This window comes from Rhinolophus ferrumequinum, chromosome 14 (assembly GCF_004115265.2).
Source record: "Rhinolophus ferrumequinum isolate MPI-CBG mRhiFer1 chromosome 14, mRhiFer1_v1.p, whole genome shotgun sequence".
NCBI classification, from domain to species: Eukaryota; Metazoa; Chordata; class Mammalia; order Chiroptera; family Rhinolophidae; genus Rhinolophus; species Rhinolophus ferrumequinum.
The window spans coordinates 65,152,998-65,176,814 of record NC_046297.1 but is presented as its reverse complement, the minus strand read 5'-3'; the positions used below and the strand labels follow the sequence as shown (position 1 = coordinate 65,176,814).

Below are 23,817 nucleotides of genomic sequence, written 5' to 3'. Positions count from 1 at the left end.
TATGAAGAATTTGGGTAAATTGAATTTCCTCCATGGTTTTATGCAAGTGGCACTGGTTTTTTTCCTGTGGTTTATGAAAGTATGAAAGTGGCCAGCCAAGCCACTTGTTTTGTTTATTTTTGGGTGGCTGCAGTCGGCCTTTGGGAAGGAAGTTTTTCTTTGGCAGAAAAAGCAAAAAAGTGTTTATTCCATTTGTAATAACATTGATCCAAGAGGAGCTTTTGAGGAAATCCAGAGTGGTTAGGTTTTGAACGTAGGTTGCTCCTATTTATCTCCTGATAGAGAAAGTAAAAGATTAGGATTAATAATATATAAAGTATAGGCAATACAAAGTTCTAGAGCAGAAGTTACAAACTGGCGGTTCATCAATGAAATATAACCCTCAGACTGTTTCTTTTGGCCTATTGAGTGTTTCTAAACTTATTTTTAATTAGTAGATAACATGTAAAAATTGTTTTACGTGAATATCCAGCACTGGATCCCCTGCATTTTTCTTTAGCGTGGCTTGCTGATAGCACCCTTTAGATTAAGCGTGCACATTTGTGTGCCCTAGTCTGCACCTCTAACTTGGCTCCAGCCAAGCCCCCTGTACATTTAACTGTGCAACCCCTATTCTGGAGGTTCCTGAACACAGAAGTAATCGTAGGTCTAACACTAATGCAGCTGAACCCTCAACTTGGCGTTAACAGGAGACAGAACAGTCAGCGTGAAGATTTTCGGTAACGCGTTTGTGTGGAATATGGGATGTGTGAGAAAGTAGTTGCAGAGGAGTCCACGGTTTTTACCTGAGCACCTGGAAGGACAGAGGCGCCATCCACTGAGATGGGGCAGCCTGCAGACAGAGGAGGTTTGAGGGGAAAAGATGAGGAGTGCAGTTTCAGAGGTGTGAAGTTTGAGGTATCAGACACCTTAGTGGAGATGCTGAGTAGACAGTGGTGTGCGAGTGTGGAGAGGGAGAGAAACGGCAGACTGAATACATGACGTTTGAGACGTATAGATGACATGTAAAGCCCGGAGATGAAATGAGACCACAGAGGCGGGGACGCCCCAGCACTGAGCCCGCAGGCCTGCCAGCAGTTGGGGGCCGGAGCACAGGACTTGGACGAGATTAGATGGAGCAGCCGTGCGACAGGATGCAAGCAAAGGAGTGTGGTGTCCTCAAGGACAAGTGTCTTGACCTGGTTTCACCTCCAAAGCAGAGCCTGCGACAGGGCCTTTCTTTCTAGGCAGATAATTTATTTGGGGACCTGTCAACAGGAAACAGAAGTTGGAGAACTGGAGCAAGTGAAACGGGAAGGAAGGAAAGTCAATCCAAGGGTCACTATTGAACCTGGTGCCTTCTGCGCGCAAGTAGGGCTCGGTCTTGAGAAAGCCCTCTGAGAAGGCATGAAGAATATGATTCTGGGCGGGAAGAGGTGGATAGTTACGTCCCAGGTCCCGTCTGGCATTGGCCTGGGGGTACCCACTGGGTGTTGGTGTTAACACCTTCACACTTCCAGGTTCCTGTGTCTCATGAGGGCTGAGGAGTTCCCATGGATTCTCTTACAGCAGAGCCTGTGAGCAGAAAGAGAGCCCCAGGGGTGCAGCTAAGGGAAGGGGCCTCAGCTGAGTGAAGATGTGAGGTGGGGCCCCAGACGTGTCCCATGCGGCCCGCCCCCAGGGACCTCCGTGACGCACTAGCCATTCAGTCCACTCTACTGCAGAGCTTTCTGAGTGGTGGCGGGCCACAGTCTCTGCATTACACTCACAGCAGGAGGGTCGACGGAGGAATCCTTTTCTTTCCGTCTTGTACCACTCATTCTAGATTTTTCTCACTCTCAGCAGCAGTTTCGGTTGAGGCGTTTTCCTGGTAGAGTGACCCAGACCTTCCCCAAGGGATCAGCGCCTGGAGTTGCTTGAGCCTTGTGGGCTGTAGTTGCACCTGCCCATTTGTAGTTACCACTGTGCATGGCAGCCCCGTCGAATCCTCTGGGTTCTTAATAATGTCCTCCCTTCTGTCCCCATTGTGGAGCGGCGCCCTAAGTCCTCGCGGTGGTTGGGGTCAGTTTATGGGACCCCCCATAGGATAGTAACTCCTTCTTTAGCATGCTGGGCCGAAGGAAGGAGTCCAACGTGACCCGGTGAAAGTCATTGCTTCAGAATTCTTCCTGTGTCTCCTGGCAGAAGCCCCTAGAATCAGAAATTCTAATCCAGTGCAGTCTAAGGTTGCCAATCCTGCTTCCATCTGTTGTCTCCTGAACCCGTGTTGTGTTTTCGTTTCTGTTTCTGCTTTTTTAATGTCAGAGACACAGCAGCTCATTTCAGCCTTTGGAAGACATTGTGCGTGTCAGATCACTTACCATCGAGGAAGGCAATGCCCCAGCCCCTCAAGATGTTACTAGGCGCTGTTACACATTGGGGTTGTGCACTGGTTAAATCCAGGACTTCTGGATTCTAACATAAATAATTAGGGAAAAAATGATCATATAAAAGTGATTAGTCACGTTGGTCATACGCGTGTGTTGTGAACTAAACTATTACTAGTTTGTTACAGTGGCTGTAATTGCTGTTAGTTGCAAAGTTAGAACAAACTCATTTTGATGATTTAATTTTACCTAAAATTGTTTCAGGCTTTGAAATAGTAAAACCATTCCTAGAAAGGTCTTTGTGGTTCACTTGAGTTTTGCTGCAAGTGCCTCTGGCAAAAAAGGTTACAGTTACGGACTATAAGGGTCTTGGTACCTGTAACAAAACTGACTTTTTAATAGTACATTGAAACCGAGTGAACGTAAACTGTGATAAGAGTATAGAGATATGCCTCTTGATAATTTTAGGCCCCTGTTACAAGAATAAAGAATTGCTAATTTTTTCCCTTGTTACTTCTGCTTCATAAGCTGTAATGAGAACTGTGTGCTTTTCTTGGTACACCCGTTACTAGTCTATGAGGGTCTTGAGGGTGACAACTACGGTGTCTTATCACCTATGGGTGTTTTCCGGGGTGTAACATAATGTCTCACTCTTAGTACGTCCTCTGTAAGTGGTTGTTGAGTTACTCCAAGGATACACACACACACAGCATATACATGTGATAGCATCCATGAACTTGATTGTTAAAGTTAGTTTTAATAAAGTTAAATTTGTTTTAAAGTATAATAATGTTTCAGACTTTCTTCCTTTTTTTCTTTCTTTAGACAGATAGAGGGACGAGAACAGAATCACCAGCACTGGCTGAAGGTAAATATGTCTTTGGGGGAAATGATTATTCAAATGCAAATGAAAAGCTATGATTTAAATAAAAAACTCTATTGGCGAAACATAATTGAAGGAAAATATTCCATACATAATATTGAACTGCTTAAAATGCCTGTAGGAAATACCCTGTGTTGTTTAGTGTCTGGCTTAGAATACTAGGAAGTAATGGGGAAATGTAAATTAGAAGGGTTTTTTTTACAGCTTTCTCTCAATAGGAGAGGTACGTGTTTTGGTTTTTGAAAAATGTCTTTTTAAGTCATTTTAGCTATCACCAGTATGGCTGATTAGAATAGATCTAAGCCTTAATTCTAGAAGTTTAAAATATTGATTTATTTGGAAGCCAGAAGGGAAGACACTTTTACATTCTTAATAAGAATTCTCCAAATTATTGGTTTTAGTCCCTTTAAAAAAGTCTTAGAAGTAAAGAACACAACAAAAATAGTTACTGTTGAAGGATCCTGAGTACTTAATAAACCTTTATAATCCTGTAATTGTTTCAGTTACAACTTAATAGGTATTTGAAAGTGTAATTTTTCTGTGGACACTTTGTGTTCTTCAAGTGCAAATGAAAATGGTCAGTTTAAAGTCCTTTCAGTGTTCTTCCTAGTTATAAACAGATATTTACATTTCAAAACTTGCTTGTCATTTTATTAGAACGGACATGACAGTTATCGTGGTCCTTTGGAATTGTAATCACCTCCCCTGCTCTGTATGTGACAGTGCAGGAGTTCCCACCCGTTCTCCGTGCCATGGACCTCTGGTAATCTGTTGAGGTCTGTGAATCCCTTCTCAGAGTAATGATTCATGATTTTATGAAGTAAAATGCACAGATTAAAAAGGAAACCAGTTATTTTGAAATACAGCTAAAAAATACTGAAAATACAAATTTTTGATAGAGGAATATGTATGCTTCTTACATTAGAAAGTAAGCTTTGGCGACAATTCTGCTAAGTACTATACATTTAAATAGTAACGAGTTTGCAGTAATTATAATGTAACATGAAAATACCTCTGATTTCTATTGATGACAGATTCACAGGTATTTCTAGCACTACTGTAATTTGTTGCCTATCATCTTGGTTGAAGAAATTACTAAATTTCACATAATGGTTAGTGAACAGGTTCCCATCCAAATTCACAGGTCACTGAATTCTTTCTTTCGACCCCAGATTAAGAATGATGCCTGGTAGTGAAAAATCAGCTAGACCTTTCTTTCTCCATTCTGTTTGAGTAAGTGTAGTTTTTATGTTCTGTATAATTAGTCCTAAATAAGTAGCATTGCACATCCACACCTTAAGAAATATCCTAATGGAAATAGCTTTGAAGAAACTTCTGGTTAATAATCACAGAAATAACAACATAGTCTGTGGGAAAGGGAGTACAAGATACGGGAAGCCTTGGAGAATGCCTGCCTCCAAAGAACTCACCTTCTAGTTGAAGGAACATGAAATACACTTGTAAAAACTAAAATAGTTTGAGATGCCAAAAGCGTATTAAGGGAAATGTCATAACTAATTGCCATAGGAAGGCTGCACATAGTAAGTGCTCTGATGCTTGTGTTATGGAAACAAGCCAAAAAGGTCAAGACTTGTAAAAATCAAATGTTTTTCAGTTACTTCAGTCGTATGAACTATGCAGTGATAATTTGCCAGCCTGAGTTAGGAAGAGCCTGGAATGTGTCACTAAATTGAATATTTGTTCAGCACCTTGTAGCTGACTACAAATAAAGGGAATGGTAGATCTATTGAAATTTGGTTGACAGCAAAACCAGCACTAATACTTGTTTTGAAGGGGACATGGTGGTGTATCTGACTTCTGGGGTTTTTTGGTTGTGGTACTTGATTCGTTCTATCAATGTGATCTGGCACCGATGCCATATTTTAAAGATGTTCTCAAAAGTTGCACTGCCAGGGTCATTGGATTATGCCTCATTTCTAAAAACTATTTTGCTGCTTTTGCCTAAGTCACCAACTTTCTGTAGTCCTCCATTCCTTCTTTTGTAAAATTAGAGAATTGAGCTACATGATTTCATGGTGTTTCACGACCCCTATATATTCTGGGCCCAGATTTTCTATTTTTTCTCATTCCCTTCACTTCCTTTCTCTTTTCCTTTCTCCCTACTAGCAGCTTTACACCTATGGTGAAAATAGTTAAGCTGGTTAAGCCAAGTTAAGCGATTTGAACTTTGGTTTAAGTAAATAATTGCCTTCGTATGTGCTATGCGAAACTTGAAAAGCTATAGTTATTAGATAACATACTTAGTTCAAAAACGTTTATATGATACCTGCATTTGGTTTTACTTAAAGTCCTTTTAAAATTAATATACTCCATTGTAAGAAAACAATGGATTACTTCCTATATTTTGTTAACCAGGTTTTTCTTTGTTTTTGTTTTTGGGTAAAGCAGCTTTTACAGTTTTACTTAATGAAAGGTATCAGGCCTTGCCACTTGAAAAGAGTCATGGAATATAATTTTTTTAATTGACTCAGGGAATCTGTCTCTACTCTCCAACTGAAGTAAAATATTTTAAAAAATACTACAATGAAAACACATTTGGTTATAATTACCATCTCTGCAAGATCAAAATGTAATGAGTGGCCTCTGCTGGAGTCTCTAGCATTATAAGAGATACTGATTTATATTCAAGTACATATCTTAAAAATTATGATTACCAAGAAAAGAAAACTGATATGTTTTTGTATTGATTATGATGAGCCTGGAGGAGTTATATTTTAGAGAATGATTTTAATTGAAGTTCATAAACAAGGGAAGTACTGGCTGTGCCCTGCTGCAGTTTCACTGTATAAATTCCTTTCCTATGCCAGCTCAAACAGAAAGACCTGACAAATGGCAGAGAAATATTTAAGGACATTTCTTAGTTACCATCTGTCATCTTTTCTTAGTCATCAGGTTTTTTTTTTAAATTGTTTTTCTCTTAGAATTTTATTCCTAATTTAGAAGTTTTAATACTAGTATTCAATTAGTTTCTTTCAGGAACAATTGAAAAAACTTTAACTCTTTTTGGATGAATTTTGTGTACTTTCATTTATGACTAAAGAAGCAATATGGCATAATGGTTAAGAGAACTGTTGGGAGCCAGATTTGTGTGCGTGAGCATTTACCTTGAGCAAGGTACTTAATCCTTCTGACCTTCAGGTTGCTCAGAAGTAAAATGAGGATTGTAATCCTTACTAACCTCATAAGATGGTTGAGGATTTTATAAGATAATGTTGTATATATACTGCTTAGCATAGTATATGGCACACAGTAAGATCTCATCTGTTGACTTTTATTTAGTACTTACAGCAGCCAAGACCCTCTGGAAGGGTGCTTTGGATACAAAGGTTAAGTTATAGTCACACTCAAGGGAAAATGGTTCTATTGCCGTTAGTTCCTTCTATGATGTTTAAGAAGGTCCTTACGATGAGTATTTCCTAACCCCTTCTAAACATCATTCTCTTTCAGAATCTAAATCCTCATAATTATTAGACAGGAGATACCTTGTTTGTAATTTTACATATGTGAGTGAGTATATGTATATAGTCTGATGGATAACTCTCTTTAATATATTTAAAGATATTTCCAATATTTAATGGGTTGTCAAGTGGCATAGGGATGTAGTTTGGTTCCAGGAGGCCCATGAGAACTGGGATCAATAAGGAGAAGTTAACAAGTGGGTGAATTTCAGCTTAATACAAGCTGTGTGTGATTCTTAATGGCAAGATTCACGTTGGATTAATTGTGCCTCAGTTGATCATTGGCTGAAGTTTCCAGAAAAGTTTCTAAAAGAGGACTGAAGTCTACACTCGACATCATTTGAAAACAGAATGACTTACTCCTTGGGTATAGTCATGCAGAGTAAGTTTTTAAGCAGAAGCTAGACGACTGCTTGGCGTGGATGTTGAAGAATAAATTCATACTAAGGTTAGATGGTTAAGCTTCGGTGTTCCATTTTAGCATATGTCTGAGTTTGGGCTGCGATAAGAAAGTACCATAAATTTATTTCTCATATTTCTGAAGGCTTGGAAGTTCGAAGATCAGGGTGCCAGCATAATTGGGGTCTGGTGAGGGCCCACTGCCATCTTCTCACTGTCTTCACATGGTAGAAGAGCAGGGTGCTCGCTGGGGGTCTCTCTTACACGAGCACTAATTCTAATTCTACTCATGAGGACTCCACGCTCAGGGCTTAATTACCTCCCACAGGCCCTATTTGGGTGTTAGGATTTCACCTTAGGAATTTTGAGGGGACACAAACATTCATAGTAGCATGGATAGTCCCTTCCTGGTCTCAGAATTTCCTTCCTCATTGATGATTGGATATAAAGCCGTTCTGCTTGATGTCTTCCACTCCTCATTGTGACTATTTCCTGTTAATGTGAAGAGGAGACCCCAATCCATCAAAAAAAGTAAGGGATACCTCACTTCAGAGAATACTTTATCTTTTAACTCAAATCACGAGAAAAAGAAAGTAGAAGGATGAATTGTAAGAACCTCTTAGCCGGTTTCGTCATAGTAGGATAACTAGGGTTGGTGCTTATTCCTGTATGATAAATCCTGGCAGATATCCTTGAGTGTACCATTTATACAAATGGAAAAGCCGAACAGTTCTGTTTATGAGTACATACCTTTGTAGTAAAAGTTCTTAAGTATGTCGGAAAGGATGCAGACTTTTAATACTGATGACCTTAGAAGCTGGAAGGAGAGGAAAGTTGGTTGGGGGAGGTTGGGATGCTGAACTGCACAAACGAAGAAAGGAGGCATCCGAAGCAAATACGGCAACATGTTACTGCTTTATCTGGGTGGTAGAATATATGAATGTGATATCTTGCTATGTTTGAATTGTTTCCTAATTGAAAGAAATGGAAAACAAGAAAGAATCAGCCCCTTTGGTTAGGTGTTCCTTTTTCTATGCATTCATAGTGTAGTTTACATGCTTTTCTGTTTGAAAGCAAGCCACACTCTTTTTTCTGGTCTCTTCCAGTTGTCTGTGAATTTCACAGTGCCAGATACTCCGTATCTGTGCCAGTGGTTGGCAGACAGGAGCTAAGGAAAGGTTGTTTGATTTAAAACAGCAGTAACGACCACCAGGCACTGTTCACACTAGATATGGAAATGTTCAGGTTTTGCATAGTAATGGTAAGGTTTTTATTTAATAGATTATCAATGCATTGTCGCATGTGCATTAGAAAGAGTTGAAGTACCTGAATTCCAATCCAGTTGTTTTTTGTTGAGTATCTTTGAATGAATCACATGTATTCTTTGAACATCAGTGACTTTTTAAAAGTTTTTACATTTTAAAAACTTTGAATTATCGATACATACAAAAGAATATATGTACCTTTATTTGTAAATTTAAAAATCTGAAAATAAAATTCTCCCATGAATCCACCAGTAGTTGAGGAACTAGAATGTTACCCAAACCTCTGAAGTTGCCCCGTCCTATGGCCCTCTCTCTCTAGAAATAACCACTATCTTAAACTTTCTGTTTATCATTCCCTTGCATTTTAATATGTATATTTTTAAATTTTTACCTTAAATATGTGCATATAAATTTTTCATGGATTTCAAAATAGTGGTACGTTTTAAGAAGGTGAATTCAGAATACTGTTTTTAGTCTAATGATCATATTTTTTCAAGAAAAACCTTCATAACAAATTCTTGTAAAATTGGTAATTTTGAGTTAAGCTTTTTTTCCCCTCCATGTTTCCATCATACACCCTTCTATATACACTCCTAAATTACTTACCTTGGAATTTTGTACTAGCCCTTCTCATACCCTGTGTCTGTACCTGCTGGGAGACATAGCAGGAAGCATTTGCTTGCTTTCTTGTTCTAAATTTGCAACTGAGGCAGTAATTTGCATTCCTGGTTTAATTTTTAATGGCTAGAACACAGAAAAATACTAATAATCTTTGAATCAAAGTTGGAGATGCTGTGACAAACTGATACAATACTATTTTATTATGGTTCACTTCCATTTAAGGAGCAGTATTGGTCTCCTAATTTATTGTATTTATTGCACATGGCCAGGCATTCTAGTAAGCCTTTTATTTAAGATGGCTTAAATAAGATTTTTCATTTTAAAATACTTAATCTAAGTATCTCCACTAGATGTCAGCAGTAGGAAAGATGCAGTGTAACATGCAAAATCATAGCAGAGGTAACGTGAGAGATTCAGTCTAACAAGTAAACTGACTTGTGTAAAGTAACATATTTTGTGATAGAATCAAGAATAGAAATCATCTCCCAATTTCCATTCCATTGTTCATTTATGTCACATTTTTTAAGGTGAGTAACCTAACTCCATGTAATTACTAGACTGATAAAATGTATTGATCTCGACGTGCTAGGGCTTCATGGGGAGATTTTAGTTCTGCTTTGGTGCTATTGTAGCTGGGTACCCAGTAATACCAGGATCCTGCTTCTCTTCCTTTACGTTTTGCAAAGGAAGGAGAATCAAAGGATCACTTTCTTAATAGCTACACTAGTACCTGATGATAATAGATGATAGATTAGGTCGTGTGAGTAGGGTTAAGGATTAAGGTACTAGTTAGAACTTCCTGTGTATCAGTCAGATTTCAACCAGGAAAGCAGAAACCTTGCTGGTGTTGTAAAACAGGGGATTTAATAGATGGATTTATTTACACAAGTGTTGGAAGCTTGAGCAAAAAGAGGAGGCTGAGGTCTGAGTGTTTTTACTCACAACACCTCTGACACCAGTTTTGAACTGTTTTCTAACACTTCTGACACCAGATGTATGGGGTTTTTTTTTACTCCACAGCAACCAATCCTCCAACTCTCTCTAGACAACAAGTGGGTGTCCTACAACTGATTTTGATTCTGACACTTAACTTCGTGGAGTTAGTGCAGACCCCATAGCTTAAGGGCTCAGTCTCGTAAGACTGCTTGCCACTCCAGATGCCAACTGCAAGGCCAAGGCCTTCTGTACTTTGACCAACCGCTGTGAATTGGGGGTTTCCATGACACCCCTCTCAGGTTCAATAATCTGCTATAATGGCTCACAGAACTCAGGGAAACACTTCACTTCCTAGTAACATTTATTATCGGGATTTTATAAAGGATACAGATGAACAACCAGATGAAGAGATACCGAGGATGAGTCCTGAGCACAGGAGCTTCTGTCCCCGTGGAGTTCGGGGTGTGCCACCCTCCTAGAATGTGGATGCAGTGACCAACCTGGAAGCTCCTCAAACCCTGTCATTTAGGAGATGCCACTGTGTAGGCGTGACTGATAATACAGCATCGGCCATTGGTGGTCACCTCAGTCTTCAGTCCCTCTCCCGTCCCCAGTGGTCAGGAGATGGGGCTGAATGTCCCAACCCACTAATCATGCCTTGGTCTTACTGGTAACCAGCTTCTATCTTGAAGCTATCTAGTGGCCTGCCACGAGTTACCGTATTAAAATAAAAGAGGCTCCTGTCCCCCAGGAAATTCCAAGGGATTAGGAGCTCTGTGGTAGGAACTGGGGATAAAGACCAACTATCTATTTCTTATTTTATCACGCAAGGTAACTTAGATATTAATAGTCACCACAGGAAGCAAATACCACTTCTAGAGCTGAGGGAACAAAAGGGAAGAGGTGGGTTAGGAGGAATTTAGGAGGTGGTAGGAGGAACCCAGAATCTGGAAGCTCAGGCCTCTGCAGAGGGCCAGGCACTGCACTGCTGTTCAGAGTTTCACAGGAAGCTGGAGCCTAGAGCCTTAGCTGTGTTTTGCTGACAGGAAATGCTGACAGAACTTGCAAAACAGAAAGAGGGACCCTCTTTCTTCCCACCCTCCAGTATCCTCTTATTCCTTCCCATTGATGGAACCTAATGAGAAGTGAGCTCACAAAGTAGTCCAGGAAATGGACTTGACAGTGTCTTAGACCCAACGTCCCAACGTAGATCATAGCAGGACAGGCTTGGGGGTGAGAGATGATAGAATAAGCATCACAGTCCACCTTTGCAGACTGCTCAGCGTTCATTTCTCCATGTCGATTGACGTTCACCAATATCATGTTCATGCTTCCTCTCAGAGTCCTAGTTCTTGGATAGCTCGTGCTCAGACTGTCCAGGAGTACAGGTGGGAGGAATAAAACCCTATGAATGTAGAGTTTAGGAGGGGATGTTAAGTCTCCTTATTTTATCAAGTTCAGTGAAACCAGGTGTGGGGGAGAGTTGACGTCCTGGGAGCTCAGGTTCGGCTTACGCATGTTTGTCATATACGGTAGATTAGAAAACAGGAAGAGCAGGAGGAAAACCGAAACCTGGATAGGCCTTTACTGAACAAATATTTGTTGCCCAGTCATTGTCATTGTGCTAGAACAAAAGATGCTATTTAGCAGTTTCTCTTTTGGGGAAGATGAGGGGAAAGAGAGAAGTGAAGCAAGTGTGAGAAGGTTGGGGTGTGAAATACACTTGTGGGGTGTTCAGTAGAGCAGATAGCATAATGGCGGGAGAATCATTGCAGATACTCTGTGGGCAGGCTTGTTTGAGTTCGTGATTTCTCTCCATCATCCTGGCACTCAACTACTGGTGGTTTTCAACTGCTTACATAAGGTTAGTGCGTTCAATTCCATCAGCTGCCATATCAGAAGCTGAGAAGAAATTAGGATTATACCTCTCCTTCAAATTATTGTGTACCTAACTGATCCTTCAAATAAAAGAAGTGCCACTGGATCCCACCTATTTACCAGTTAATTCCCCAGGTTTTTATTGAGTGTTTACTTTGCGCTATGTTGAAGATTTACTTTGTGTGCGTGTATCAGAGGTACACCAAATATACTGGCCAGTAAAGTTGATATTCAGCCAAGGCCAAAGCTGAAAAATCATAAAATAAACTTCTCAGATGCATTAATCTGAAAATTCATCAAAATTTAGTGCTTACAGTGTTAATTTTAATAGATTTTGAAAGTTTGACATATTGAAAAGTTTTTGTTCTTACACTGTTGTCAGCTGCCAGCTTACTCCTGGAGTCACCCTGCTATTCATTTGCAATATTGTCAACATTTGCTTTCAAATGGTGATGTTGCAGTTTCATGGCTGTGGTTCTACAAAAAGACTTGTGCAATTTTTGAAGAACGTGATGCGTGAATATTTTCAGAAGCAGATGTGCTAAGTGAGATTGTTGATACCATGCGAATTTTTTTTGAAATTTCGACTATTTTAGCTTGTACTTTATGCCTTATGCAATCACTTGAGAAACGTTTATCCTTACACCTTAGGTCTAGAAATGTGGAATTGAGGTTATGTAACTGGCTTTCAGGAAAGCCAAACCATGTGCATTTCTGCCTGCCTTTCAACTTTGCATTTGCCTCATCACATCATTCTCTGTGTAGTAGCTTGACTAGAAGGATCTTTTCAGTATGTGTCATGTAATGTTTCTGTAATTGCTGTCTTAGAACACATCAGTTTGGTTAACAGGTTCCAGCAGGTGAATTACTTTGTCTGAAAGAACCATTGCTTATTCGTAATATTTTTTTGTGTTGACATTGTTATTCTCTTCAGAGTACAGTATTAATACTTCCGTATGTTAAAGCAGATTTTTAAACACGTGATAGCTGCTCGGTTGAGTATATAGCATAGCAACTCCAGAATCTCTTGTATATCTATCTGGTAGTTTGTCTTTGGAAGGAGAATTATGAAAATGATTCACTATATTTTTGCTTATGCAAGATATTATATTTTGTTATACAAGTATTACATTGTATTATAATTAGTTTGTGAACACACAGCTGAAGGCTGCGAACAAAATGTAAGCTTGTGATTCCTCAGTGCCTTCTGGCCTTCATCCTGTATAATTCCATTGTCCGTGAAAATTGCATCATATTTTTTATTACTGATTTTCTATTCTGTTACTATTTCTTCAGATGCACAGTACATGTTGTATGAGAACCAGACATTTCTTGGCAGACAAGTAAAGTGGAAGCATAGTTGAAATTCCATATTAACCCACCATCTTGTCAATTTTAAAGGCTTCCATTTGTTTCTAGAGGTGTGAATGTCTGAAAAGATAGACACATAGCATATTTAATATTAAGTAATATTTTTATGCACAACAGGCATATAATTCAGGAACATTTTATAGTAATATGTTTTCTAGAAGACCTTTCTGCCTAGGATTCAGAAGTTGGATAAATATAAGAAGTTTTTTTCCACTAAAAATGGTTGGCCATCTCTGGTGATCATTTTGATAAGTTTTTCACATTCACACATTCTTAGGCACCATAAATTGGAAGGTATGGAATTGTATTAAAGCATTCTTATGAAATCTATTGTTTTGAAGTTTTCTTAGAGAGAACAAAGTGTGTTTTTGGTATCTCCTCTTTCTCTAATATTGGGTCGGTGCAAAAACCTCACTTACTTTTGCACCAACCTAATACTTCATCATATTTCTTCGTATTCTTCATTCCGTTATCTGTGTTGAAGATGATAATGGATATTGGCTTGATTTTGGAGTTTGTTCTTGTAAAATTTTGAGGGGGGCAGAATTGACACTTTATTTTTAATTCTTTTTCAGAAGATGTGAAGAATTCCCAAATAGGACTTTTTAAATTTTTTTTGAGGACCTGTGGTCTAAAGGAAATTAAATAAAATTTAAAGTTAAATTTAAAACCACATTTTAAAGTTTATTTTGTTTAATGTGAATGCTGTTCAGTTTTACAAAGATCAGAATTATTATACAGGCTAGTCTCCATTCTCATTTATATCTTGGAGCCATATTTATGGCTGTGGAAGGATATTGTATTATGTTCTTCCTCAGGTTTCTTAGCAAACCATAGACTTTCTTGATATTCATATCGTCTCTCAGTTTGTTTCCCTAATTAATATTTCAAAAATTCTTAATAGTTGTACATAAAATTTGTGGCTTTTACAGAGAGAGACAGACAGACAGACAGACACTGACTGTTTTCATTGATTTGGCGATTTGCCTGGGGAGGCAGTGAGCTCTTTCTAAATTCAAAGGCCTTTTTTTTTCCCCCAGCTCGGAGTTTCCAATTGTCAGTATTTATTTTGGTCTTTCCTGTCCCCTCTTTGGAACATTCATATGACTTCACAGAGCAATTTTTATTTCTGTGTGTTTTTAATCGTGCAGTTATTCAACAAATATTTATGACTACCGACAGCATCCCTGGCATTGTTCTAGGACTCGGGGATAGCGTAAGATGCAGAAGAAAGCCCCTGCCTTCTTCACGTTCACCAAGCGGTGGAAGACAGATAATCAGAGGAATGAGTGTGTGTTAGATGATGGTAACCATCAACTCGGGAAGGCGATAGAGAGGAGAGAGGGGAAGAGAGAGAAGTGGAAGCTCTCTCTGAGCTGTTCTAATTGACCAGTGATCCGAACGCCGTGCAGGAGCTTGTCCTTTGAAGATGTGTGGACAGAGCTTTCCAGGCCAGGAGTAGATGTTTCTTTTTCTTTTTTTTCTGGTAAAAAATGTAGTGAGATCATTTCTTGCATGTGAGGATAGAAACTAGATGGTTGGAGGTTTGAGGAGATTAAACCTCCTTGTGGAATGGTCACCGGGGAAAGTGGGAGAGCAGATTGACTGGAGTAACATCGCCTGGCAAAACAGGATGTACTTCTTGTTTGTGGTCATACATTTAAAGTAGTGATTGTTACGGGGGGTGGAGCGGGTGGGGGGGAGGGGACGGAAGGGCGAAGCTTTGCCCCCTAGAGAAAATTTGGCATTATCTGGAGATGTTGTTGGTGCTGGGGTGATACCCAGGTGTCTAGTGGGTAGAGTCCTCGATGCTGCTAAACACCCTACAATGTACAGGGCAGCCCCCAGGACAAAGAGCTACGGCTTCAAATGTTAGTAGTGCCACGTCTGAGAAACGCTGATGTATAGTGAAGCCAGTCAGTGTGTTGATGAGTTTCTCCTCCTTCTCATCTCCCACCCAGAAATATTTGTTAAGTTTATAAACTGGACCAAAAAAAAACCACCTGACACTAACTAATAAAGTAATTCAGATTGTATTAAGCATGTTGAAGGAATACGTTGGGTGGTGCGATAGAAATGAATGGGGCAGGGGTACAACTACTACTGACAAGATCGGCCGAGAGAGCCTGTCTGAAGAGGGGGCATTTGAGACGAGACCTGCAGGATGAAGAGAAGCCAGCTGTGGGAGGATCCTTGAGATTAGCATTCTAGGCACAGCATTATAAAGCCCTTGAGCTTAAAAGAATAAATGAAGTAACAGCATCTCTGAGGAATGTTCTAGAAAGAGAGGAGAAATAGTATATTAACTATAGTGTGCAGTTGTGTTTCTTTTGGATTCTATTATTCTAATTAAGGAAATGTCTTTTCAAATGTTGTGTGGGAAAATGGTCCGGTCCAATATATTAAGTGCCTTTTGTGAACTCAAAAATACATTCCACAGACTACCGGCCAGGAAGAGTGTGTTCCTTTCCAGATAAGTCGCCAACTTTGAAACAAACATGTAACATAAGAAGAGCTCATTGTCACAAAATTCCACCAGAAATATTACACACACTTCAAGTAAACTATATCTGGTTTCTGTGTATTAATTTCATGTTAAATTTCTTCTTAGCTTGCTTAGTAAATATTTATAATGTTTAGCTTAAATCCAAGGGTTACAATACAAGTTATTTGAAAGAGAATTCTTTAGCTTTCTCCTAAATTCAGATTTTAAGACTTGCAGTTTACTATTCTAAATTATAATATTTATCATTTATTTTGAAATAGTGCCTCTAAAATAATCAGTAGTATTTTGGACCAAATTGTATATAATCTGAAACTCTCTTACATCTTTTGTCCTTTATATCAGACTTATTTATTCATCTGACACTTAGAAATCTTATCAGTCAGAACTCTTTTAGATGCAAATGACTGAAATAAATTTCAACTCAGCCAAACAGGTAAAGGGGAAATTGGTTGAAAGAAACTAGAACGTCTTAAAACCAGAGGAAAATCTAGCAACTTAAACTGAGGGAAGTGGCAGCTGGAACTCGGGAATAAGTGGAATCAGAAATTAATGCTTTTAGGACACTTTCTGTGACTCTCCACTGCAAGTTGGCTTCACTTTTTGGTGACAGACTGGCTTCCCTGTGGCAGGAGCTATGGCGCCACCGCCCCCAAAGCCTCCCACTCCACAGGTTCTGCCCCTGGGAACAGGTCCCGGGTCAGGCCCAGCAGTGGGCGCCAGCAGACTGCCAGGCACGGTCTGGATGTTTGTTTGGCTTCTCTTCCTCTGCAGTAGATGTGTGTTCTTACGTACATTTTATGTGTGAGAAAAGTGAGGATTGTTGACTAAAGTCGCAAAGATGCAAAGTGGCAGAGTCGGGTTTGAACCCAGACAGTCTGGTACCAACAGAACTGACAGTTAGCCACGATGTCATATGCATTGAAATCAGTCATACCGAAGCGATGGAAGGTTTTGTTTGGTTTGTTTTTGGCTGAAGAGTTACACTATGCAAGACCGGGATATGGTTTTAATTTTTTTGTCTATCCTTATGAAAAAAGATATGACAATTGATGATACTATAATGGACTGTTTCAGGTCTTTGAAAAATTCCATGAATTTCTATTCAAGGAGACACACATGATGTGTGTTGTCTACACAGCATCTGTCCTGTGTGCTGTATGGCAGAGGGACTTTCTATATTGGACCGCATTGTATTACCAGAGGTTCTCAACCAGGTGACTTCGTTTCCCAGGGGACATTTGGCAATACCTGGAGTCATTTTTGGTTGTCACGACTTGTGTGATGAGTTGCTACTGGCATCTAGTGTCTACAGGCTGAGGGTGCTACTAAAGATCCTATCATGTAAGACAGCCCCTTTCAACAAAAGACTTATACAGCCCCCAGTTTTAATAGTGCTGAGGTTGAGAAGCCTGTGCTAGATAAACGGGGCCATTTGCAAACTAAGAGTACATTTGGGATGAAGAGGCAAGAAATTCTAAATCTGAGCACTTGTGGAGAGTGAGTAGGTCCGAACCAAGTAATGAAGCAGGGTGAGGGGTGCAGGGTCACATTTGGCTGGGGCGCCTCGAAGGAAGGACTAAATAGTGAAAGAAGTTTGCAGAAGGGGATGGAGGAAAATGCAGCAAACTTGGCTAGTTTTAGTATTTTCCCTGAGGATTGACTGTGTGCATAAAGTGAAAAGGTAAGGAAACCTGATCTCCCTCCTTTCTCTCCTTTCTCCCTCCCTCCTGTGCTGCTGATGGTCTCATAGGATTAATTTTAGGACAGCATTTCAGCAATGTTCTTGACAAAAATGGGCTACATACGGGCTTTGTGATTTATTCTGATCTGTAACATTGAAATTGATTGATGAATGGAAGACTGGTTTGTAGTCAAAGAAATAGGGCTATTATTGTTTTTTAAAAGTTATTTTGTGATTTTTGGGCTACAGTGATAATAGACAACATTTATTAAATGCTTTCTGTGTGCCGTATACTATGCTAAGTCAGTACTTAATCTCATTGAACTCTTGTAATAACGCTTTAAGATAGTTACTATGATTATGTATATTTTACTGATGAAGAAAATGAGTTCCAGAAAGGTTAACTAGCATTCTTAAGGTCAAACAGCTAGTAAGCTAGAGTTGGAATTCTGCTTTGATTCCATAGACTAAACTCCTAACACTAACTGGTGTGCTGCCATTTTCCTTTTAAAGACAGTTACAGTACTTTCTCATGCTTATTTTGCATCTATAGTTGACATTTTGCTAACCCTAGGTAATTCTTTGTATATTTGGTCTCACTTCTTGCTAGTAAGAATTTTTGTGTGTTTGGAAACAGTCTATACATATTTGAAAGCTTTTTAAAAATTAAAGCAGTGAAATATTCCATTTCCAAAGGGTTTCCCAAAAAATCTATTGAATAAATTTAGTAACCAAATTGAGGTGATTATTTGGATGTGATGATTTTGGAGAAATGTTTATATTTTCCTTATATATAAAAAAAGGTTGCTATTATTAAACTTTTTAAAATGTGTAAGATGAAATAGTTCCTTCGTAGTTTTATCTCAGCTAATCCATTCGTGTAAAACATTGTACAGAATCTTTCTAGTGAAATTTTGTATAATCAGGATTTTCATACTGAGCATAAGATAGATCCCTACCTCTACGCTTGGGGGAATATCGTTTTAAAAGACAGGGACCCTTCATGATTTACCAAATTTGTGAATAAATTAGATTGCTTTTCTGATTTCTAAGAAATGTGTGTGAGCCCATGAGACTTGGACCTCGAAAGCAAATAACTGTTATACATATGCTGTTACTTCCTCTTTGGGAAGTTTAAAGTTAGGGACATGTGCCATTGTCAGGGGACTAGGTGAAGGAGAGGGGGACAGCACAGCTGGCCAGAAGGCTAACTCTTTTCAGACTTCTTGTAATGGGGGTGAGTAATAAGGTGTCTTCTTTCATTGATAAAAAAATACTGTTCCTTTTATGTTTGGTTTCATTTATATTTGCCAGCAGTTCCATATTTGGTGAAAAAGTATCGAGATTCAGGGAGGGAGGGAGGGGAGGTTACCTGTGATACCATAGCAACTTCCAGGTTTGAACCTGGTGCTCCGGACACCACCTTTCCCCTCCATCCTCGCTGAGTCATAGCAAATTTGGGGGCAAGATTGGTGCCAATACCTTATTTTTACTGGTTTTTCCTCTCCAAACTTACTAAGTTGTGGTAATTGCTGGCTCCCTTTGTACTGGTTTGTTACGTTAATTTTTAAGTTAAATACTTTGTATGTTATATATAGTTGATGTTGTTGAATAATCTTGAGTTAAATAATTAAAAGTTTGATTAATCTTCAGAGTACAGACGATGTAAGAAATACTGGTTTATGTGTGGTAAAATTTTTAAATAGGTCATTAATTGATTACTCCCTTCAGTTTTTAATGGTTAAATGTGGTTTGAATACTGTCTTCCTTATATTCCCAATAGGATTTGATCTGCAGAAGGAAAATATCCCTATTATTTAAAAATAATGGTCTTAATATTTACTTATTTGAAAAATCTATTTCGATGTTAATTTAAATTGAGGATATATGCCTCAAACATTTTAAAGGGGTAACATTAGCATAGATTGATCAAATGTAAATATTGCAAGGTAAATGTAAAAATCTAATAATCTTTTTGCAATTTTGTTTATGTAACTTTTTGATATGTGGAAAAGAGGGATGAGAGCTTAAACTCAGAGCCAAATGTGCTTTTTGTTCCAAATTTTCGATGCCAGAGCATATAAACCTGCACCTGTTGGTAATTATGAGCAAGCCAGCCTTTGCCGAATCCCAGGCCTCTGCTTAAAATTTTTTTACTGGAACTAAATGATGTTGCCATTTTTATTTTTAGGTTTGCTGGCATGGGTAATCTCATTAAGGTGCTAACCAGGGACATAGACCACAATGCAGCACATTTTTTCTTGGACTTTGAAAGTAAGTCTCTTTAGCCCTTCACGGCTGGTGCACAATGGTAAAGGTGAAAGATTAATTATACTCACACCACAGTGAAGGCCAGCCAGAATATTTGTTAATGAAATACGGGGAATCAGAGTTTGCATGATTTTTTCCTCAATCGTAGGCAAACATCACCATTATATGTATAATTCTTTAGTTTTTCATTTGCTAAAATCATGTTGAGTCTGTAGCCAGTGCCGTCCTTTCATTAGCCCATGAAGCAAGCGGCCTTATGATGAGCATTCTAACAGTATGCCTTAGTGACTGTGCTTCTCATCCTGCAAGTATTGCATAAGAAATCAGAATCGTGCTGCATATCCAGAATCAATACTGCAATACCCTCCACCAATTATTAACGATCCAAATTTGGTTAGAAAAGTACACGCTTTATTTTTAATGGCATACAGGCAGTAACTTTAACATTCTGCTAATTTTAAGATAAAATGGAAAGGTGAGCTGTGGCCCCGACTCTTGATATTTGGCTTTGAAATAAATTGTTTCCGGCAATATTAAACAAGATTACCTGTGAATAATTCTCAATCAGAAATTTCTTTTTCAGAATACTAGCACTATTGGAATACTTAAAGAATCTTTCATTATAAGGCCATTAATGAACCTTGTCTTGAGAACTTTGCGAAGAATTAGAGCAGCAGTTGTGCCACTGTGTACAGGAAAACCACATTTCCCCCCTAGGTCCTACATACCAACACCTTGAGAACCCGGTTTGCTGCCTGCCAGAGCACAGTCGGGGTAACCTGAAGGATGAATTCATGGCCTAATGAACATTTTCCCTGTTACTATTTAAAGAGTCAATTTCAGATGTTCTTTTTTATAAAGGGATATTTTCTCTTTTCTCATTCTTGTCTTGACAGGTACCTTAACATGGGGAATCTTCTTAAAGTTTTGACATGCACAGACCTTGAGCAGGGGCCAAATTTTTTCCTTGATTTTGAAAGTGAGAAGATGATTTTATATCTATTTCTGTTTGCCTGCAGTAGACTGCGTTTGTCTTGCACTAAATGAATGTTTCCACTTTGCCATCTTCTTAACTGCTTTGCATGACTGAGCTATGAATTGTTTGAGTAAAATTTCTGGTGCCTTCTAGAACTGGAAGTCAGTTTATATAGAGTAGATTGTGATAAAATGCTTTTATTTGAATTTTTATAAGAAATTCATATCTTATTGGACATTATTTTATAATTTGAGATCTCTAATGAAAACATTTGAGATTCTCTAATGAAAACATTTTTACGAAAAATTTTAGTGGAAAGGACAAATGCTACTTCAAGATTTATTAATAGAAGCAATATTTGGGGAAAAATTACGGCAGTTGAGAAAAATTAACTATTAACTCTATGTATCTATTGAAGTATTTTAATACGAATCTGTTCATGAAGGCCATTCAAAGCTCAGTAGTTTGGGCATAATATTAAAAGGTAAGTGTGAACCTTAATTATTTAATCTTTACAGATAATTAATTTGAAAAGTTAAGAAACTCATTATATGTACTTATTTCAGGAATTTATTTTTTCTAACTAAAAAGAAAAATAATGGGTTCACAAACCTTTAAGTAATTTGCCTTCTGTTTGTTTTATGTTGCATGACCTATTGTAATATGGTCTAAGAGTGGCAGGTAAGTGTCGTTTCACCCCCATGCATGTTGAAAAGCTTTTGCCTTTTTGGCTGTCACTATTGCTTTAGCTTGTCTGGTTGTCAAATTGAGAAGAATGATATTAAATTGATGTTTTAGTGTGAATGTTGCTATTTTAACTGATCATTAGAAATTGTTAGGAAAGGGTGAAGAGAGAGCCTTTAGATTGTAAATCACGCGATCCCCCTTGCGTTATCACCTAAGAGTAAAACATTTGCACAGATTTTTAAATACTTAATTAAAATTTAAGACCTTTTCTGATTTTAAAAACAAAATAAACAAATCCCTTAAAATAAATACCCAGTCACTGCATTTTCCATCAACTTCAATTTATGTGATATTACGGAATTCATTCTACTTTATGAATAATTTATGTATTTCTTTCTTTAAACCGGGATAGTTCATAGGAACGCATCAATTTATAGCTTATCTCCATTTTATGGAATAATTTATGGTCTCTGATATTTTTCTACTTTTATTACATTCCTATAAATGTTATGTTACAGTTTGGGTACTGTATGCAGCTAGCAAAGAGCAGTAATGTCAATATCAGGACCATAATAAATTGCTGGATTTTTAGGGGAACATGTCATTAAATGAATATTGGTTTTCTTGACCCTTCTCAACAATTTAACAGTGCTGTTTTAAGTGCATGTTTAGCATGAATTTTAATCTGCTTGGGGATGTTGAGCAGATTGCTGACTTGACGATTATTCTTTCAGATGAGGCAACTTACATTACAGCTGTATTTTAGTTTATTTGCATCTGTTTCAAACTTGGTCTTGTATATTTTTCTGTTATTCTGTCTCCTTTTTACTCTTTGTCTCAAATTCCTTACATTTGCAGAATCTTGGCTTTGATACAGTCAAGATCTTGTTCAAGACTTGGCACTTGATCTTTTTACAAACCTAGCATTATGTTGTGGTCAAGTGAGAAGCATGAATTTACTGTAGCATTTAAAATATTATTTGGTCTTGGTTTTCCGGGGAGGAGGGTAGGGTTGGATCATCCTTAAAATTTAAATAGCTAATTTAGTGGCAGGAAAAGTTAAAATTGCTAACAACAGCAACAATAGCAATAACCAATAATGAAGAATTATATATAAAGTGCTAACTTCTTAAAGGCAGATATAAATTTTAAAATGGTATTTGTTGCCTGTCAGCCAATGTAGAACTTTTGGTTTGACACTTACTGGTATACTGTGAAAGAAATTTAGTGAACACATCCTGTATACTAGGCCAGAGTTTACCCGTTATTTCTTATTTAGAGTTTAAAATACATTTTCTTTTGATTCTAACATTAGAATACCCTTAAATTTATCTCTTCCATTTGCATCTTAATCTTTTTTCTTTGGATAAGAGTTTACCTTATCATTAGATACTAGCGTGAGTGACCTCAGCCCATCAGATGGGTCCTCTCTCAAACTGTTTTATACCAGACTCAGAATTGCCAACAGTTTATTCGTCAGTTCCTTATGATTGCTGAGAAAAAAGCAACATTCTTTTTATTGAAGTATTTAGTACTCCATTATCTGTTTTTAGATGAAGAGTAATATTCAGGTTACCAGAGTAATTTAGTTTTACTACTTCCATCATTCTAATTGGTTAAATCTAGCTCAGTGTATCTATCTCCATGATTGGGCAACTGTGGAAACAATTCCGTACAGATGTACTGGCATTTTGCATCAGGCTGTATACAAACTAACTATTCTTGTACATGTCTGGTACAGGATTTGGTGGAATACCATGGTTTACACAATAAAGACTATATCTTTATTGTAAATCATTACTCCCTTAACTTACATGTGCACACACACAAGTGCTGTTTTTCACTTCAGTTCAGCGCACATTTATGGCTTGCTTCCTATATGCCAGCAAGTAGGTGCAGGGGGTGCAAAGATAACAAAGATACAACATCTGCCTTTTGGGAGTTCTCAATTTAGTAGAAGAGATAGAAATGCAAATTAATAATTTTCTTTACATAATTTACATTCAAGGTAGAGATCAGGAAAGGATTAACTTTAGCAGTGAGTAGATTGGGCATCACAGAAGACTTTCTGATAGTGACATTCGAGTTCAGCGTTGGAGGGCGGGGTAGAATGTTCAGGCTAATTTAGTGAAGGGCATTTTAGAAGGAACATGTACAGAGGCCTTAAGGCATGAAATGACAATCCGTGTTTTCATTGTTATCTATTCTTGAGGTACTAGAAAGAGGGTCTTTTTCTTAAAACAAGTTATACCTATATGATAAGATTTTATTTTAAAAATAATGGTTCAGTTAAGATAAAAGCTCAGAATTGCCTCATAAAATTGGGCAGCAGTTATGCCAATGACAGCATATAAAAAGCACTGAATTGGGGCCTGTATAACCTATTCTAATAATTGGAGTTTCTTATTTTTTAATGACATTGTTAATTTATTGCATATATACATATGTATATATGTATATATTCACTACATTGTGGTTCTTGGGAGAAGAGGGACTTTGATTTATTTTTTTGTCCCTTC

The 23,817-nt window shown here is 38.0% G+C and overlaps 1 protein-coding gene across 12 annotated transcripts in view; it reads left to right on the top strand.

Annotated features, from left to right (window-relative positions):
* CYRIB (CYFIP related Rac1 interactor B) overlaps positions 1-23,817 on the top strand; it is a 130,660-nt gene that overhangs the window by 80,060 nt on the left and 26,783 nt on the right. For 3 of the 12 annotated variants that reach the window (XM_033125857.1, XM_033125858.1, XM_033125869.1), the window contains 2 exons: positions 3,171-3,213; positions 20,532-20,614. In XM_033125857.1, coding sequence (XP_032981748.1) covers positions 20,542-20,614 — 73 coding nt within the window. In that variant the 5' untranslated portion in view covers positions 3,171-3,213; positions 20,532-20,541. Of the gene's footprint in view, positions 1-3,170; positions 3,214-19,555; positions 19,639-20,531; positions 20,615-23,817 lie in introns of all 12 variants that reach the window. The other 9 variants (XM_033125863.1, XM_033125864.1, XM_033125859.1 and 6 more) reach the window with 6 other exon arrangements.